The 13,860-nt window shown below is 44.0% G+C and overlaps 1 protein-coding gene across 1 annotated transcript in view; it reads left to right on the forward strand.

The window, feature by feature from the left end:
* LOC137625304 (centromere-associated protein E-like) overlaps nt 1–13,860 on the forward strand; it is a 138,239-nt gene that overhangs the window by 10,615 nt on the left and 113,764 nt on the right. Inside the window, exons 4-6 of the mRNA XM_068356137.1 lie at nt 7,009–7,120; nt 9,136–9,286; nt 9,704–9,799. Of these exons, the coding sequence (XP_068212238.1) occupies nt 7,009–7,120; nt 9,136–9,286; nt 9,704–9,799 (359 nt within the window). The remainder of the gene's footprint in view (nt 1–7,008; nt 7,121–9,135; nt 9,287–9,703; nt 9,800–13,860) is intronic.

Here is a 13,860-nt window from a genome sequence, read left to right on the forward strand (position 1 = left end):
GCTTCAAAAGTAAGGTGGGGGGCCCATGTTCTGAACCACAGGATATCAGGCCTATGGTCAGAATCAGAAAAGTGCCTCCACATAAATCTGCTAGAAATGAAGGCCGTATATCTGGCACTTCAACAGTTTCAACGGATCCTGGCGGGTCACTCCGTGGTGGTGATGAGTGACAACACCACGGTGGTGGCATACATAAACAAGCAGGGAGGTACCTTTCACAACAGCTATCCCATCTTGCAGTAGAGGTACTGAGATGGACCGAAGTCCACTCGATTCCACTATCGGCTCGCTTCATTCCGGGCAAGAGGAATGTGCTCGCCGACAGTCTGAGCAGAGCATCGCAGATAGTGAGTACCGAGTGGTCTTTGGATCCTCTAGTAGCCAGCAAAGTCTTGACTTTGTGGGGTTCCCCGACGGTGGACCTGTTAGCGACAGCCTTGAACTTCAAGCTTCCGCTGTACTGTTCCCCAGTCCCGGACCCCAAGGCACTCTGGCAAGATGCCTTCCAACAACGGTGGGACAACATCTACGTCTACGCCTTCCCACCGTTCTGTCTGATGAGAAGGGTACTTAACAAGACCAGACTATTGGTCAACCTGTCAATGACCCTGATAGCTCCGCTATGGCATCATGCAGAGTGGTTCCTGGACCTTCTGCAGGTCCTGACGGAACTCCCGAAAGTGCTTCCTCCACGACACGAGCTACTCAAGCAACCACACTACAACATCTTCCACAAAGCCGTAGCATCGCTTCGGCTTCACGCCTGGAGACTATCCAGCATCTCCTCACAGAGAGAGGCTTTTCGCAACAAGTTGCGGAGAGGATGTCTCGACACCTGCGAAAGTCATCTGCAGGCGAAGTGGAGAGTCTTCTGTGGTTGGTGTCGTGGAAGGGGTATCTCTCCCCTCGATCCCACTATTCCAGCAATAGCGGAGTTTCTTGTGTATTTGCGGGAAGAAATGCGCCTTTCGGTCTCGGCGGTGAAAGGCTATCGCTCAGCCTTAAGCCTGGCCTTCAGGCTGAAAGGAATGGACATTTCCTCTTCGCTGGAACTTTCCCTACTCATACGAAGCTACGAGCTTACCTGCCCTCAGTCGAAAGTGAGACCTCCTCCATGGAACGTGGTTCGTGTCCTCAGGTCTCTTAAGAGACCTCCGTTCGAACCATTACGCCAGGCTTCTGATCGTCACCTGACTTGGAAGACGGTGTTCCTGCTCGCTTTGGTCTCGGCCAAGTGAGTCAGTGAACTTCATGGTCTCGTACGACATCGCCCATTCAAGGGGACGGGGGGAGGTAACGTTCGGATTCGTCCCTGAGTTTGTTGCTAAGACTCAGAATCCTGGAGTTCCGGACCCACGGTTCGACGCCTTCAGGATTTCAAGTCTCCGTTCTGTAACAGATGACCCAGACCATCTCCTACTGTGCCCAGTAAGGAGTCTGAGGCTCTATCTGAAGAGAACAGCTGCAGTTCGTCCTCGAGTGCAAGCCCTGTTTGTGAGCACAGGGAGGATGAAGAGGAGGGTCACTAAGAACACCATCTCGGCTTGGATTCGCAGGGTCATCCACCATTCCCTGAATCCAGACCCTCCTCCGTCACGTCGCCCGAGAGCACACGATGTCAAGAGGCATCACTACGTCCCTGGCATTCAAGAGAAATTTCTCAGTGACGCAAGTTCTGGAAGCGTCAAACGACCTTCACAGCCCAATACCTGCAGGACGTGACCCACAGGAGGCTTGATACGTTCTCTATCGGCCCTGTGGTGGCTGCACAACAGCTGGTCTAACCTCAGGCTCCTTAATGGACAAGTAGCAGAAGGTTGAGGGCATTGTTACCCGGTTTTAGTCTGCATGAATGAAAAAGTGTCTGGCCCTTACTCTCTTCTTCATCCTCCCCTCTCTTGGGGAAAGCAGCATCCTGGGTTCTCTGCACAGCTGACCTCAAGCCACTGCAGGTAAACCATGCTTCCTTTTGTTCCGAGTATTAATATAATACTGTCGCGTCCCCCATACCCTGACGAGGTGGTATTGGGAACGTCCTAGCCTAGATTTCCATCTAAAGGACTTCAGGTCAACTTCCTAGGACGAGTCACACTTCTTTCCTTCACACACTAGCTTATGTAGCCCGCACGTTCCTTGCGGAGAGAGGAACTTGTGAGGTGCAGGGACTCCTTATCTCGAGTGCTACACACTCTAATCCTGAGTCCCCGGGCAAAGCCAAAGCCAGTAAGGCTGGGACTTACCACCCTACCTAAGGGTTGAGTCAGCCTATGTAAATAGCGTGGTTTGTATTTCGGTTACGGAACAAATGACACATTCGGAGATAATTTGTATTTTTCCTAACCATACAAACCATAGCTATTTACACATACTTGCCCGCCAGCCCTGTCCCCCGGGAAGTCCTACCTCTTAGCGAAGTGAATCGGTTCACCGGTGTATGAGGGGGGGAGGGGTAGCTAGCTACCCCTCCCCTACCCCCTCGCTAACTAGCGAGGGGGTAGTAAACCCTCGTTAAAAATCTGATGGCTCGTCATTTCAGCTACACCGAAAGTAATACCCCATGTAAATAGCTAAGGTTTGTATGGTTAGGAAAAATACAAATTATCTCCGAATTTGTCATATTCAGTAACAATCTCTAGAGGTTCATCCATAACCCATTATCCTAGTTTTACTCATATTTATTTTCAGTCCTACATTTCTGCTTTCTCTATTCAAATCTTCTATCATCTTTTTCAATTCCTCCCATGATTCACTAAACACAACTGTCATCTGCAAATTGTAGGTTGTTAGGGTATTCCCCATTAATATTGATTCCTAAATTTTCCTAATCAAAATTTTTAAAAACTTTTCTAGGCATGCTGTGAATAATTTAGGAGAGATGAGATCTCCCTGTGTAACTTCTTTCTTAATTGGAATTTGTTCCGTTATTGGAATACAATCCTACACTATTTGTTAGGGATTATTACTTTTACCGAAGCGGAAAGGACGAGCCATTAGAATTTTACCGAGGGTTAACTGCCCATTCCGCTAGTTAGCGGGGGTAGGGAGGTTAGCGTGCTATCGCTCACACACTGGTGATTTAGCTCGCTTTGCTTTTTCTTCGGATGGTGTACGTTCGTTGCCGTTCTTCATCCTTTGCCTATTTTTGGACTGCCATTAATGCTTTTGTTTGTGCTTTCTCTTTTGTTAGTGTGTGTGTTGACTTCTGTTACCATGCGTACTTGCCCAGGACTCGAAGGTCGGCCCAGCGGAACCTTCATGTCGGGCATGGACACCGATCACCACACATTTTGTTCCGCCTGCAGAGGTCAACGGTGTGATAGTGGTAACAGGGGTAGCGAATGTTGGGAGTGGTTTACCTCCCAGTGGGAAAGGTTTGGGCGACGGCTGAAGAAGTCAAAGCGGGATATTTCTCCTTCAAAGGTTTCTTCGAAAGGGAAAAATCCAAGACCCCTTCTCTTGCTTCCCGACCTTCCTCCGAAGACCCTGCTCGTTCGGTCTCTTCCAGGAGACTGTCGAGTAGTAGCGTAGAACCTTTAATTTATAGCCAACCCCAGTCCTCGAGAGATGGTCGAAGCGGCCCCACCTCTCCCCCCGGGTGAAGCCTTGTCTCTGTCTCCTTTTTTACAGGTATGGTCGTCCTTCGCTTACGGGTCTGCTCTCCAAGGACTCCTTGCTGCGCTTCATCATTCTTGGTGCTAGTGCACAGCTGTCGTCGGCTTCAGAGTTAGATCCTTTACCTTGCATTGACGTAGTGTCTGAGGCATCTTCTGTGACTGCTGCCGACCCCCTACACCTTCAGACTCTGGTTGTTGCTGCAGACTGTGTTCCCCCCGTTCCTTTTCATCCTTCGAGGGGGGAACTTAGTCCTTCTGTCTTTCCAGCCTGTGTGTCTCATCCTCGGGGAATTCACTCATAGAGACTCCTCTGTGGAGGACTGCTGCTTCTAAAGGTCAGCTTGCTGATCCCCCGGCTCCTTGAGGTCTTCGACGTAGAGCTTGCCCTCCGCTTCGCCATGGAGGTGGCCCTTCACCATTGGTGAAAAGGCACCTCTTCGGCTTTTGAGCCTAATCCTAGCAGTCGTCTCCTGCAGAGGAGCTTCCACTTCAGTCGTCTTTCGGCTCTCGACCTTTGCCTATTCCAGGACCTTCTCCAGACGACGTCGCCGCTAGTCTTCAGACTTCGGTCCTGGACTCTTTTGTGGATCGTTCGCAATCCCTGTCGTTGGGTGTTCGCCCTTCTAAAGGGCACATCCCTGTTCCAGTTCAACCTTCATGCCGACCTGCCTTCACCGTTCCTGTTTCCTATTCATCATCTGCCGGCTCGAGCTGCACCTCCTAAGCACTTAGCTGCGCGCCAACGCCGTCCAGCTTGCCAGCGCCCTTCAGTGCACCAGTACGCGCCAGCATCACGTCAGTGCCCTCCAGCACTCAAACGCTTTCCAGAGCGCCATCGCTTGCCAGCGCTTCAGCACCCTTCGGCGCATCAGCACTCGCCTGCTCATCAGTGCCTTCCGATGCCCCAGCGATCTCCTGATAGCCGGTCCTCTCCAGCACATTCTTGCCGGTCCAAGGACCAACGTTTGCCATCGCAACTGCGCTCCTACACGACAGCGCTCATGCGCAGCGCCGTTCAACTGTGCGTTCGCGCTCTCCAGCTTGCAAGTGCTCTCCTGCGCACCAGCACTCTCCTGCGCTTCAGCACTCGACAGCGCTCACCTGCTCACTCGCATTTACCTGCGAAGCGCCGTACTGCCAGCCATCACTCTCCTGTGTGCGAGCGCTCTCCGGCTCGCCAGCAGTCTCCAGCACGCCAGCGCTCTCCTGTGCACTTGCGCCAAACCTCAGAGCAGGTTCTACAGGCTTCAAAACTCAAGGAACTTCACAGTATAGATTGTGACAGGTCACCATCGCCCCATTCCCCTCCCCCCAAACGCATTATAGTGTCTCCACCGGTGGAAGGGAAAGTAGGTTCCACAGAAGGATTCAGCATCCCGAAGATTCGATCTTCAAAGGCGAACCCACCACTGCAAACATCGGTTAAAACTCCTCACAGGGAACCTTCGGTCCCTTTCCCTTAAGGGGATCTTTCCATCAGTGCATGCGTCAACAAGCAGCCTTGGTTCGGTGCCATGGTCAGAGCAGTAGTGCAAGTCTTTGGGCCTGTCATGTCATCTTGTTCGTCACTGATCTCCCTTTAACGGCATCAGCAGACCTACCGCGAGGAACCCTTGCTGCTTCTCCCCTGAAGAGGAAAAGAGGAGTCTCAGACATGATCACATCCCTTAGGATGAAACTAACTCCTGTTAGGCCTTCAAGCCCCGCCCTTCTCGTCTCTCCTGCCGGACGCTCCCTTACCTCACCTCTGCCGAGGGAGTCGCGGGAGGCCCGAACTTCCTTCCCTCCAACTTCGGAGGAAGTTTCTCCTCACACGGAGAGTTCTCTACCGCTGACGGAAGTCAGGAGGGACAATCCCATCTGGCCTTCGGTGCTTGAGTCCTACCTCCTTCCTTGGAAGGAATTTAAGGACTCAAAGACTCTCCCAAAGTCCTCTTCAAGGACCTCCAGGCTTACAGGAACCACTAGTCACTTTAAGGATGCTCGCGACCCACCCCGAGAGGAGCTCTCTAGGGTGGAAGGAGACTTCGCTGCTAGTCCCACTTTGGAGGGGGAGCAGAAAGAGGCAGAACATGCATTCTGGCAAGTTCTGACTTATTAGGGTATTCAATGTGTTTACTGACCCGGAGATATCCCCACGAGAGGGTAAAGATACAGCCTTAGACTGAGTCTTTGGCACTCAAAAGCCTTCTAAGACTAGTGCATCCTTGCCCTGGTCTCAAGGGCTAAAGGGTGCCCGTGGTAAGATCGCCCAACAGCTCTCCGAGCTCTCCTTCTCCCAACGTTCTCACACCTCCTCGCATCCAGCAGAGGAGGTATTTTGAGATCTTGGATGAGCCACGTCCAGCTCTTCCTCTCCATCACGAGTCACCACGGGGGAGTCTCTTGAGAGGCTCTCCAGCTGTCAGGTCTTGTTCTCGGTATCAGAGATCCTTAACCAGGAGAAGGTCATGAAGTATGCCATGCAGGCTACTTCATGGCTTGATCTGTGGTTGGGGACCCTGGGAATCCTGGTTCAAACAGAGGATTTCTCCAAGGAATGCACCAGGAGAGCGATGGAAACTTTCCTTCTCTCAGGCACACGCACCATAGAGTTTTTCGCCCACCAAGTCTCAAACTTATGGGCAAACACCATTCTGAAACGTCGAGATGTGGTGTCTGAGAGATTCCATCAACAGGTCCCAAATGCCGAGATCGCTATGCTCAGGAACTCCTCTTTTGAGGTATCCTTTTCTGTTTGAGCAAAAGGACATGGAACATGCTGCTGAGAGATGGAGGAAGTCCCACCAGGACTCCCTCCTCCATAGGTCTGATTGTGTTAACGAATGTCTGGGGTTTTTAGCTTGTATGTTGTTTTGGATAGTTCTGCTAATTTTATTTCATCTCTTAGATTTTACCCTCATTTCCAATTTTTTCTTTATTAGGTTTTTGGTCTTTTCAGATAGTTTTCCTTGATCTTATGTATGAAATTTTCCACCTATCTTTTGTGCTGATTCCAATACAAATCTAAGTAAATTACTGTTCATTTCTTGTTTTCTTGCTTCCATTTCATCATGTAGCTGGTATTACCTATTTTGTATTGCTAAACTAAATTCATCAGATTTACTAAATTTACCACATAATACTGTATATAAGGTGTGTGCTTGTTAATTAGGTTTCAATTATATATATTTTACTAAATTACTGTACATGTACACTATTTTACTTTACTAGAGTAAGCTTACTAGTAATCTTTCATAGCTATGTTTTTTGTTTTTGTTTTTGTAATACAGTCTTGTTATTATTGCTGAAGGAAAGAGACTACTTTATGTACTTAGTTGATATATGTGCACACTTGATGTCTTTAGGTCATATAGGTTCTTTGTTTACAGAATTTGTATTGATTTATTTTCAGGAAAAACCCACACAATGATGGGAGACAAGAATAATCCAGGAGTCATCCCATTGGCTATCCAGAATATCTTTAATAGCATTGAAAATAACCCTAACAGGGAGTATCTTATAAGGTAGGTGTAATACATTGCTTGAATCGTATGTTCATTTTTCTTTTATTACTGTTGAATGGTTATGTCCATACAGGGGGTCCTCGGGTTGCGACGATGCGTTCTTAAGACGTGGTGTAACCTGAATTTCAGTGTAAGTCGGAATACCATTAATAGATTACTCTATACGTACTGTACTGTACTGTAAAGTATTGTACTATAATAAAATGTATCAAATGACATAAAAACAGTACTAGAAAAAGATAAAACAATTCCTTACCACATGAATTAAAGTAAATATTAATAAAAAAAAGCGAACAATTTCTTACCTAAATCCTATGGTTGGCTTGCACACTGGAAGGGATGTTGCGAGGGACGGAGAGACAGGTTTATTGGGGAGAGGAATCTGCAGAAGATGCTGGAGAATCTGGGGCAGGTGAGTCAGGATTCTGTGGAAGTGAGACAGGAAATTTAGGAAATTCACTTGCTACTTTCTCATCTCCACTAGCAGCTTCACCTTGCACTTTAAAATTATGGTAATTGTCTCGAGCCTTACATCGCATAAACCAACCCCTACTACCCGAAAACTCCACTTTCACTTTCTTCCCCCTTTCTTTTTTCAACGCTCCAAACATCCTTTTAGCCTTTTCCTGAATCACCATTAGGCTCACCAGAATACGACGTTGATTTTGATCTTCCAACCAAAGCACTAATAATCTTTCCATTTCAATAAATAAACCACTACGCTGCTTGGTTATCACTGTTGATTTCATAGGAGCAGATCCTTTCACATGTTCAACGATGCGCTCTTTGCCCTTAAGAATAGTAGCCACGGTCGAACGACTAAGGCCAAGCGCTCGGCCAATTTTCATTGGCGTTTCACCGTTTTTAGACCGCTTAATAATATCTTATTTCACTTCCATGGTGATGGCCTTTCTTTTCTTAGACGCACTACCATCAGAAGAATCTGCCTTACGCTTAGGAGCCATAACAAAAGGCAAAAAGTTCCAAAGAACGAGAGAGAACAGGCAAACACAACCAAAATGGCGTAGAACTGGAACTGAGGGACGCCTTCTTCCTCGCCCGCACCCACCACAAAGCGTATTCATCCGCTGCGCACTAGAAACTAGTTCGCAATTGTTTATGTCGCTTACGACGCTAACGCTGTAAGATGGAACGGCGCTTATTATTTTTTATATTTTTATGGGGGCGCGTTCGTAACCACTAAACAACATAAGTCGGGACCGGCGTAACCCGAGGACCCCCTGTATAATAAAAAATCTTAATTTTTTCTGCCTCAAAATCCAAAGGATACTTCTTTCATCCCTCTTGCTGTTCAATCTCTTCTAGCTTTAAATTCATAGTGCAAGTGCTGGTCTTTCTCTTAGTTTCATTTGGGCCCCAGTGTTGGGCCTAATTTTATTAATGAAAATTCAAAAGAATGCTCTGATTACTAAATGGATCAGACTATTTTAAAGCCGAGCCTTCCCATTGTTTGGGAAATAATTTTATTTTACTTATCTCATTCTATATTTGTCTTACTGAGCTGATTGAAGGATTTGTGTAATTATGTGTAGCCATTTATTAAGGATTTATTATGGGTTTTTAGGCTGAGGAACGAATTAAATGAATTACCATGTATTCTTATGGGAAAATTCGTTTCTACATCCGAAGTTGGTTGTGGAACGAATTAAATTCGTATGTAGAGGTACCACTGTATATGTAAATTCTTAATGAACTTTTGTCGAGATGCACTTGAAATTGGTATTATGTGTAATATTTATTAAAACTTACTTTTATGTATACTGTGACTGAATTTATATTGCCATTCATTTAGTGGATTTAATATGCTGTATTAAGTTAGAAGAAAGGTAATATCACCTTTTATTCCCCATCTTAGTCCTCTGTTAAGGTAAGGAGTGGATTAATTGATGTTATATTACTAGCAATTGTAGAGTGTTAAAATGCTTCCAAAATTGATAGAATGATAAAATGCTTTAATAGAGTATGAGGCGCATTCAGAGTTTTTCTCATTCCAGAGTGTCTTTCATGGAAATTTACAATGAAGCCATAACTGACCTGCTTGCGACGCGGGATCCAAAAACCAAAGGCCTGTCTGTTCGTGAAGACGCTTCAGGGGCTGTATACGTGGTTGACCTCAAAGAGGAATGTGTGAATTCTGAAGAAATGGTTAGTCTACTATCATGTTGATTTGCTTTCTAAAGGCTTATATATAAGAATGAGCAGTTATATTTTTCCATCTGGTATAATGGTGACGGTTTGCCTTGTAAATCACACTTTGGTTTGAGGGAACTAAGTGTATGAGTTTTAGTTGGATTAAGTTTCTTAAGATGAATGATTAAAGGTGAAATTTTTTTTCATATGCTGACACAGGACATTTTTATAAGTGTTGTAATGTCTGTTGATATAATTTTTTTCATAATGAATGAATTTGGCAATGAAAGTAAGGCTCCAGCTTTTGCTGAGTATATATGATTTGAGAAAATTTTAATACAAAAGTCGTATGCTGTTTTGTAGTGTAGACATCTTTTAGGTAGTCATTTTGATGATCTACAGCCTAAGTCAATTGGGTATTGATATTTTCAGCTGTTGTCCTTGTTGAGGAAAGGGAACAAGAATCGTCACGTGGGTGCAACGAACATGAATGACAAAAGCTCAAGATCACACACAATTTTCCGCCTGGTAAGTAGATATATTTATGTATGATTCCTTTGAATCCCTCTTCAGGCTGGGAGGAGCGAAGAGAGGAAAAGTCCCCTCCCCCCTTTTTTCATGTCAGCTACTCCCAAAATTGGGGGAAGTGCCTTGGTAAAAAGATAGATAATTTCTTTATTTTAGTCATGGTTTTGTTTATTTATATGGGACGTTTAGTTATGTTGATGTAAACAGTCAAGAATATTAATATCTTTGTATCCTTTATAGGATTTGCAGTTCTAAATTACACCGCTGTAAGTGAGTAGGTTAAGTATTTTTATTATCTCCATCAGATAGTAAAGGGATGTACCTGTATGAAGAACACTGAAAGTTTACATTTTACTTGTGTCTCTTAGATTAGAATTATTTTACATTTGCATCTGATATAATGAATGCATTGCATATATTGCATGTACAGGTATTTTTATTGCTTAGTGCTTTTATAAGGGATATTGGATTTGGTGTTTGTTTAAAGCATAGGTATATCAATATGTATCATGTTGATGGTACTCAGATTTGATGCTCTTTAAAATATTTTCATAAATATAGACTACCCAAAATTATATGTTATCTATTAAGATTAAAGTAGAAAATTATGTAATGGGAGATTTTTTAACCTTTTTTTTTATATGTAAACTTGATAATACCTTGTTCTTGTCTGAGCAAGATTCAGTTAATAGAAAATAGCAAGTTATGTTTTCCTTGGTTGTTTTTGGATAGCAAGTCTACCCTTTTTATTATTAGATTTCATATTTAAATAGGCTACATCTATATTTGTCTATGTAAGTAAATAAAATTTTTCTTTCATTTCCTCCTTTTTTCTGATTTTGTAATGCAGCAGTACAATACCTTGGTTGACAAGTAACTTTGATTACAAGCAAATTGGTACATGAAATATAGATTTGAATTGGTTTATGAGTATTGCATTGGCTTGCAAGCAAAAGTATTTTGTGGTCAAAGACTACATACGAGATTATCATGTGATGCGCAGGATTTTCATGTGATGAAATGCTATCTCCAAGTCAAATATTATTATGCCTTAAATATGTGATATGAGTTGAGATATGTTTATATGAATAATGTAGTGAATTAACATTTGCGTGTGTATGTGCCTTCCCTTTTTTAATTGGACTTTTGTCTTGAAAAAAAACTTGGTCATGGGTCCTTGGTAATATCTTTATTGTAGAAGAGAGAATGGTTGAAAGCTTTTGAAGAAGGAAAATTACAATTTTAGGGTAGTTATAATTTGAGATTCAGAAAAAACGGACCTCTACGACACCAGCTCGGAAGATCAACTGAATAAAGTGCAGTGGTAGCTCATCAAATGGATGCACTGGCAAAGGGGATTCTAGCATTCACAGTGATCATTCCCCGATGATAACTTTCCCAGTGCGCTAAGCCAGGAAAGTCTACGTATAGGTTGGCGTCAATCCAGCTATCTCTAAAAGCCTATAATGGCACATACATGCCCCGCCATGCCAGCTTGATATATGACGCGGTAGTTACCCTTAACCAGCTATCACATGTCAATTATTTCTGTTTTTCATTGTGATTTATTAATTTTTGTAAATTTCTAATGTTGGAGATTGTGAATTATTCAATAATTACCTTTACAAAACCTTTAAAAATGGGTATGCTGTATGTTTTATGGACTTGTGTAATGCATTAAGTGAATTTCCTTTATTTAGGATATGAGCATTTTAGGTTTTGAGCTTGCCCAAAGAATGAACTAAACTCGTAATGATTTTTCCTAAGATTTGGGGCTTACATAATGCTTGTAGTTGTTTGTTACCTGCTTTTCTGAATTAAACTCATATACATACATATACCAAGGCACTTTCCCCAATTTTTGGGGGGTAGCCGACATCAAACAAATGAAACAAAAAAAGGGGACCTCTCCTCTCTACGTTCCTCCCAGCCTTACAAGGGACTCAACCGAGTTTGGCTGGTACTGCTAGGGTGCCACAGCTCACCCTCCCACATTATCCACCACAAATGAAGCTTCATAACGCTGAATCCCCTACTGCTGCTACCTCTGCGGTCATCCAAGGCACCTGAGGAAGCAGCAGGGCCTACCGGAACTACGTCACAATCGCTCGCCATTCATTACTATTTCTAGCACGCTCTCTTGCCTCTCTCACATCTATCCTTCTATCACCCAGAGCATCCTTCACTCCATCCATCCACCCAAACCTTGGCCTTCCTCTTGTGCTTTTCCCATCACCTTCTTTAGCAGACAGCCATTTTCCATTCTCTCAACATGGCCAAACCACCTCAACACATTCATATCCACTCTAGCTGCTAACTAATTTCTTACACCTGTTCTCACCCTTACTACTTCGTTCCTAACCCTATCTACTCGAGATGAGATACACCAGCCACACTCCTTAGACACTTCATCTCAAACACATTCAATTTCTGTCTCTCCATCACTTTCATTCCCCACAACTCCGATCCATACATCACATTGGTACAATCACTTTCTCATATAGAACTCTCTTTACATTCATGCCCAACCCTGTATTTTTTACTACTCCCTTAACTGTCCCCAACACTTTGCATCCTTCATTCACTCCCTGACGTACATCTGCTTCCACTCCACCATTTGCTGCAACAACAGACCCCTAGTACTTAAACTGATCCACCTCCTCAAGTAACTCAATTTAACATGACATTCAACCTCGCACCACCTTCCCTTCCCGTACATCTCATAACCTTACTCACCCACATTAACACTCAACTTCCTTTTTCTCACCCACCCTTCCAAATTCTGTCACTAATCGGACAAGCTTCTCTTCCTCGTCTGCAACCAGTACAGTACCATCCGCAAACAACAAATGATTTACCTCCCATTCATGGTCATTCTCGTCTACCAGTTTCAATCCTTGTCCAAGCACTCGAGCATTCACCTCTTTCACCACTCCATCAACATACAAGTTAAACAACCACGGTGACATCACACATTCCTGTCTCAGCCCCACTCTCAACGGAAACCAATCGCTCACTTCATTTCCTATCCTAACACATGCTTTACTACCTTTGTGGAAACTTTTCACTGCTTGCAACAACCTTCCACCAACTCCATATAACCTCATCACATTCCACATTGCTTCCCTATCAACTCTATCATACCCTTTCTCCAGATCCATAAACGCAACATACACCTTACCTTTTGCTAAATATTTCTCGCATATCTGCCTAACTGTAAAAATCTGCTGCTTCATACAACCCCTACCTCCTAAAACCACCCTGTACTTCTATGATTGCATTCTCTGTTTTATCCTTAATCCTATTAATCAGTACTCTACCTTACACATTTCCAACCACACTCAACAAACTAATACCCTTTGAATTACAACACTCATGCACATCTCCCTTACCCTTATATAGTGGTACAATATACACACAAACCCAATCTACTGGTACCATTGACAACACAAAACACATATTAAACAATCTCACCAACCATTCAAGTACAGTCACGCCCCCTTCTTTCAACATTTCAGCTCGCACACCATCCATACCAGATACTTTTCCTACTCTTGTTTCATCTAGTGCTTTCCTCACTTCCTCTCTTGTAATCTCTCTCATTCTCATCTCCCATCACCGGCACCTCAACACCTGCAACAGCAATTTATCTGCCTCCCTATTATCCTCAACATTCACTTAACTTCCAAAATATTCCGCCTACCTTTTATTTGCCTCCTCTCCTTTTAACAACCTTCCATTTCCATCTACTGTCTCTTCAATTCTTGAACCAGCCTTCCTTACTCTCTTCACTTCTTTCCAAAACTTCTTATTCTCTTCATATGAATGACCCAATCCCTGATCCCACCTCAGGTCAGCTGCCCTCTTTGCCTCACGTACCTTGCGCTTTACTTCCACATTTTTCTCTCTATATCTTTCATACTTCTATACACTATTACTCTGCAGCCATTCTTCAAAAGCCCTCTTTTTCTCTTCCACTTTTACCTTCACTCCTTCATTCCACCATTCACTGCCCTTCCTCATGCTGCCTCCAACAAACTTCTTGCCACACACATCACTTG

This window comes from Palaemon carinicauda, chromosome 2, assembly GCF_036898095.1.
Source record: "Palaemon carinicauda isolate YSFRI2023 chromosome 2, ASM3689809v2, whole genome shotgun sequence".
Lineage (NCBI taxonomy): Eukaryota > Metazoa > Arthropoda > Malacostraca > Decapoda > Palaemonidae > Palaemon > Palaemon carinicauda.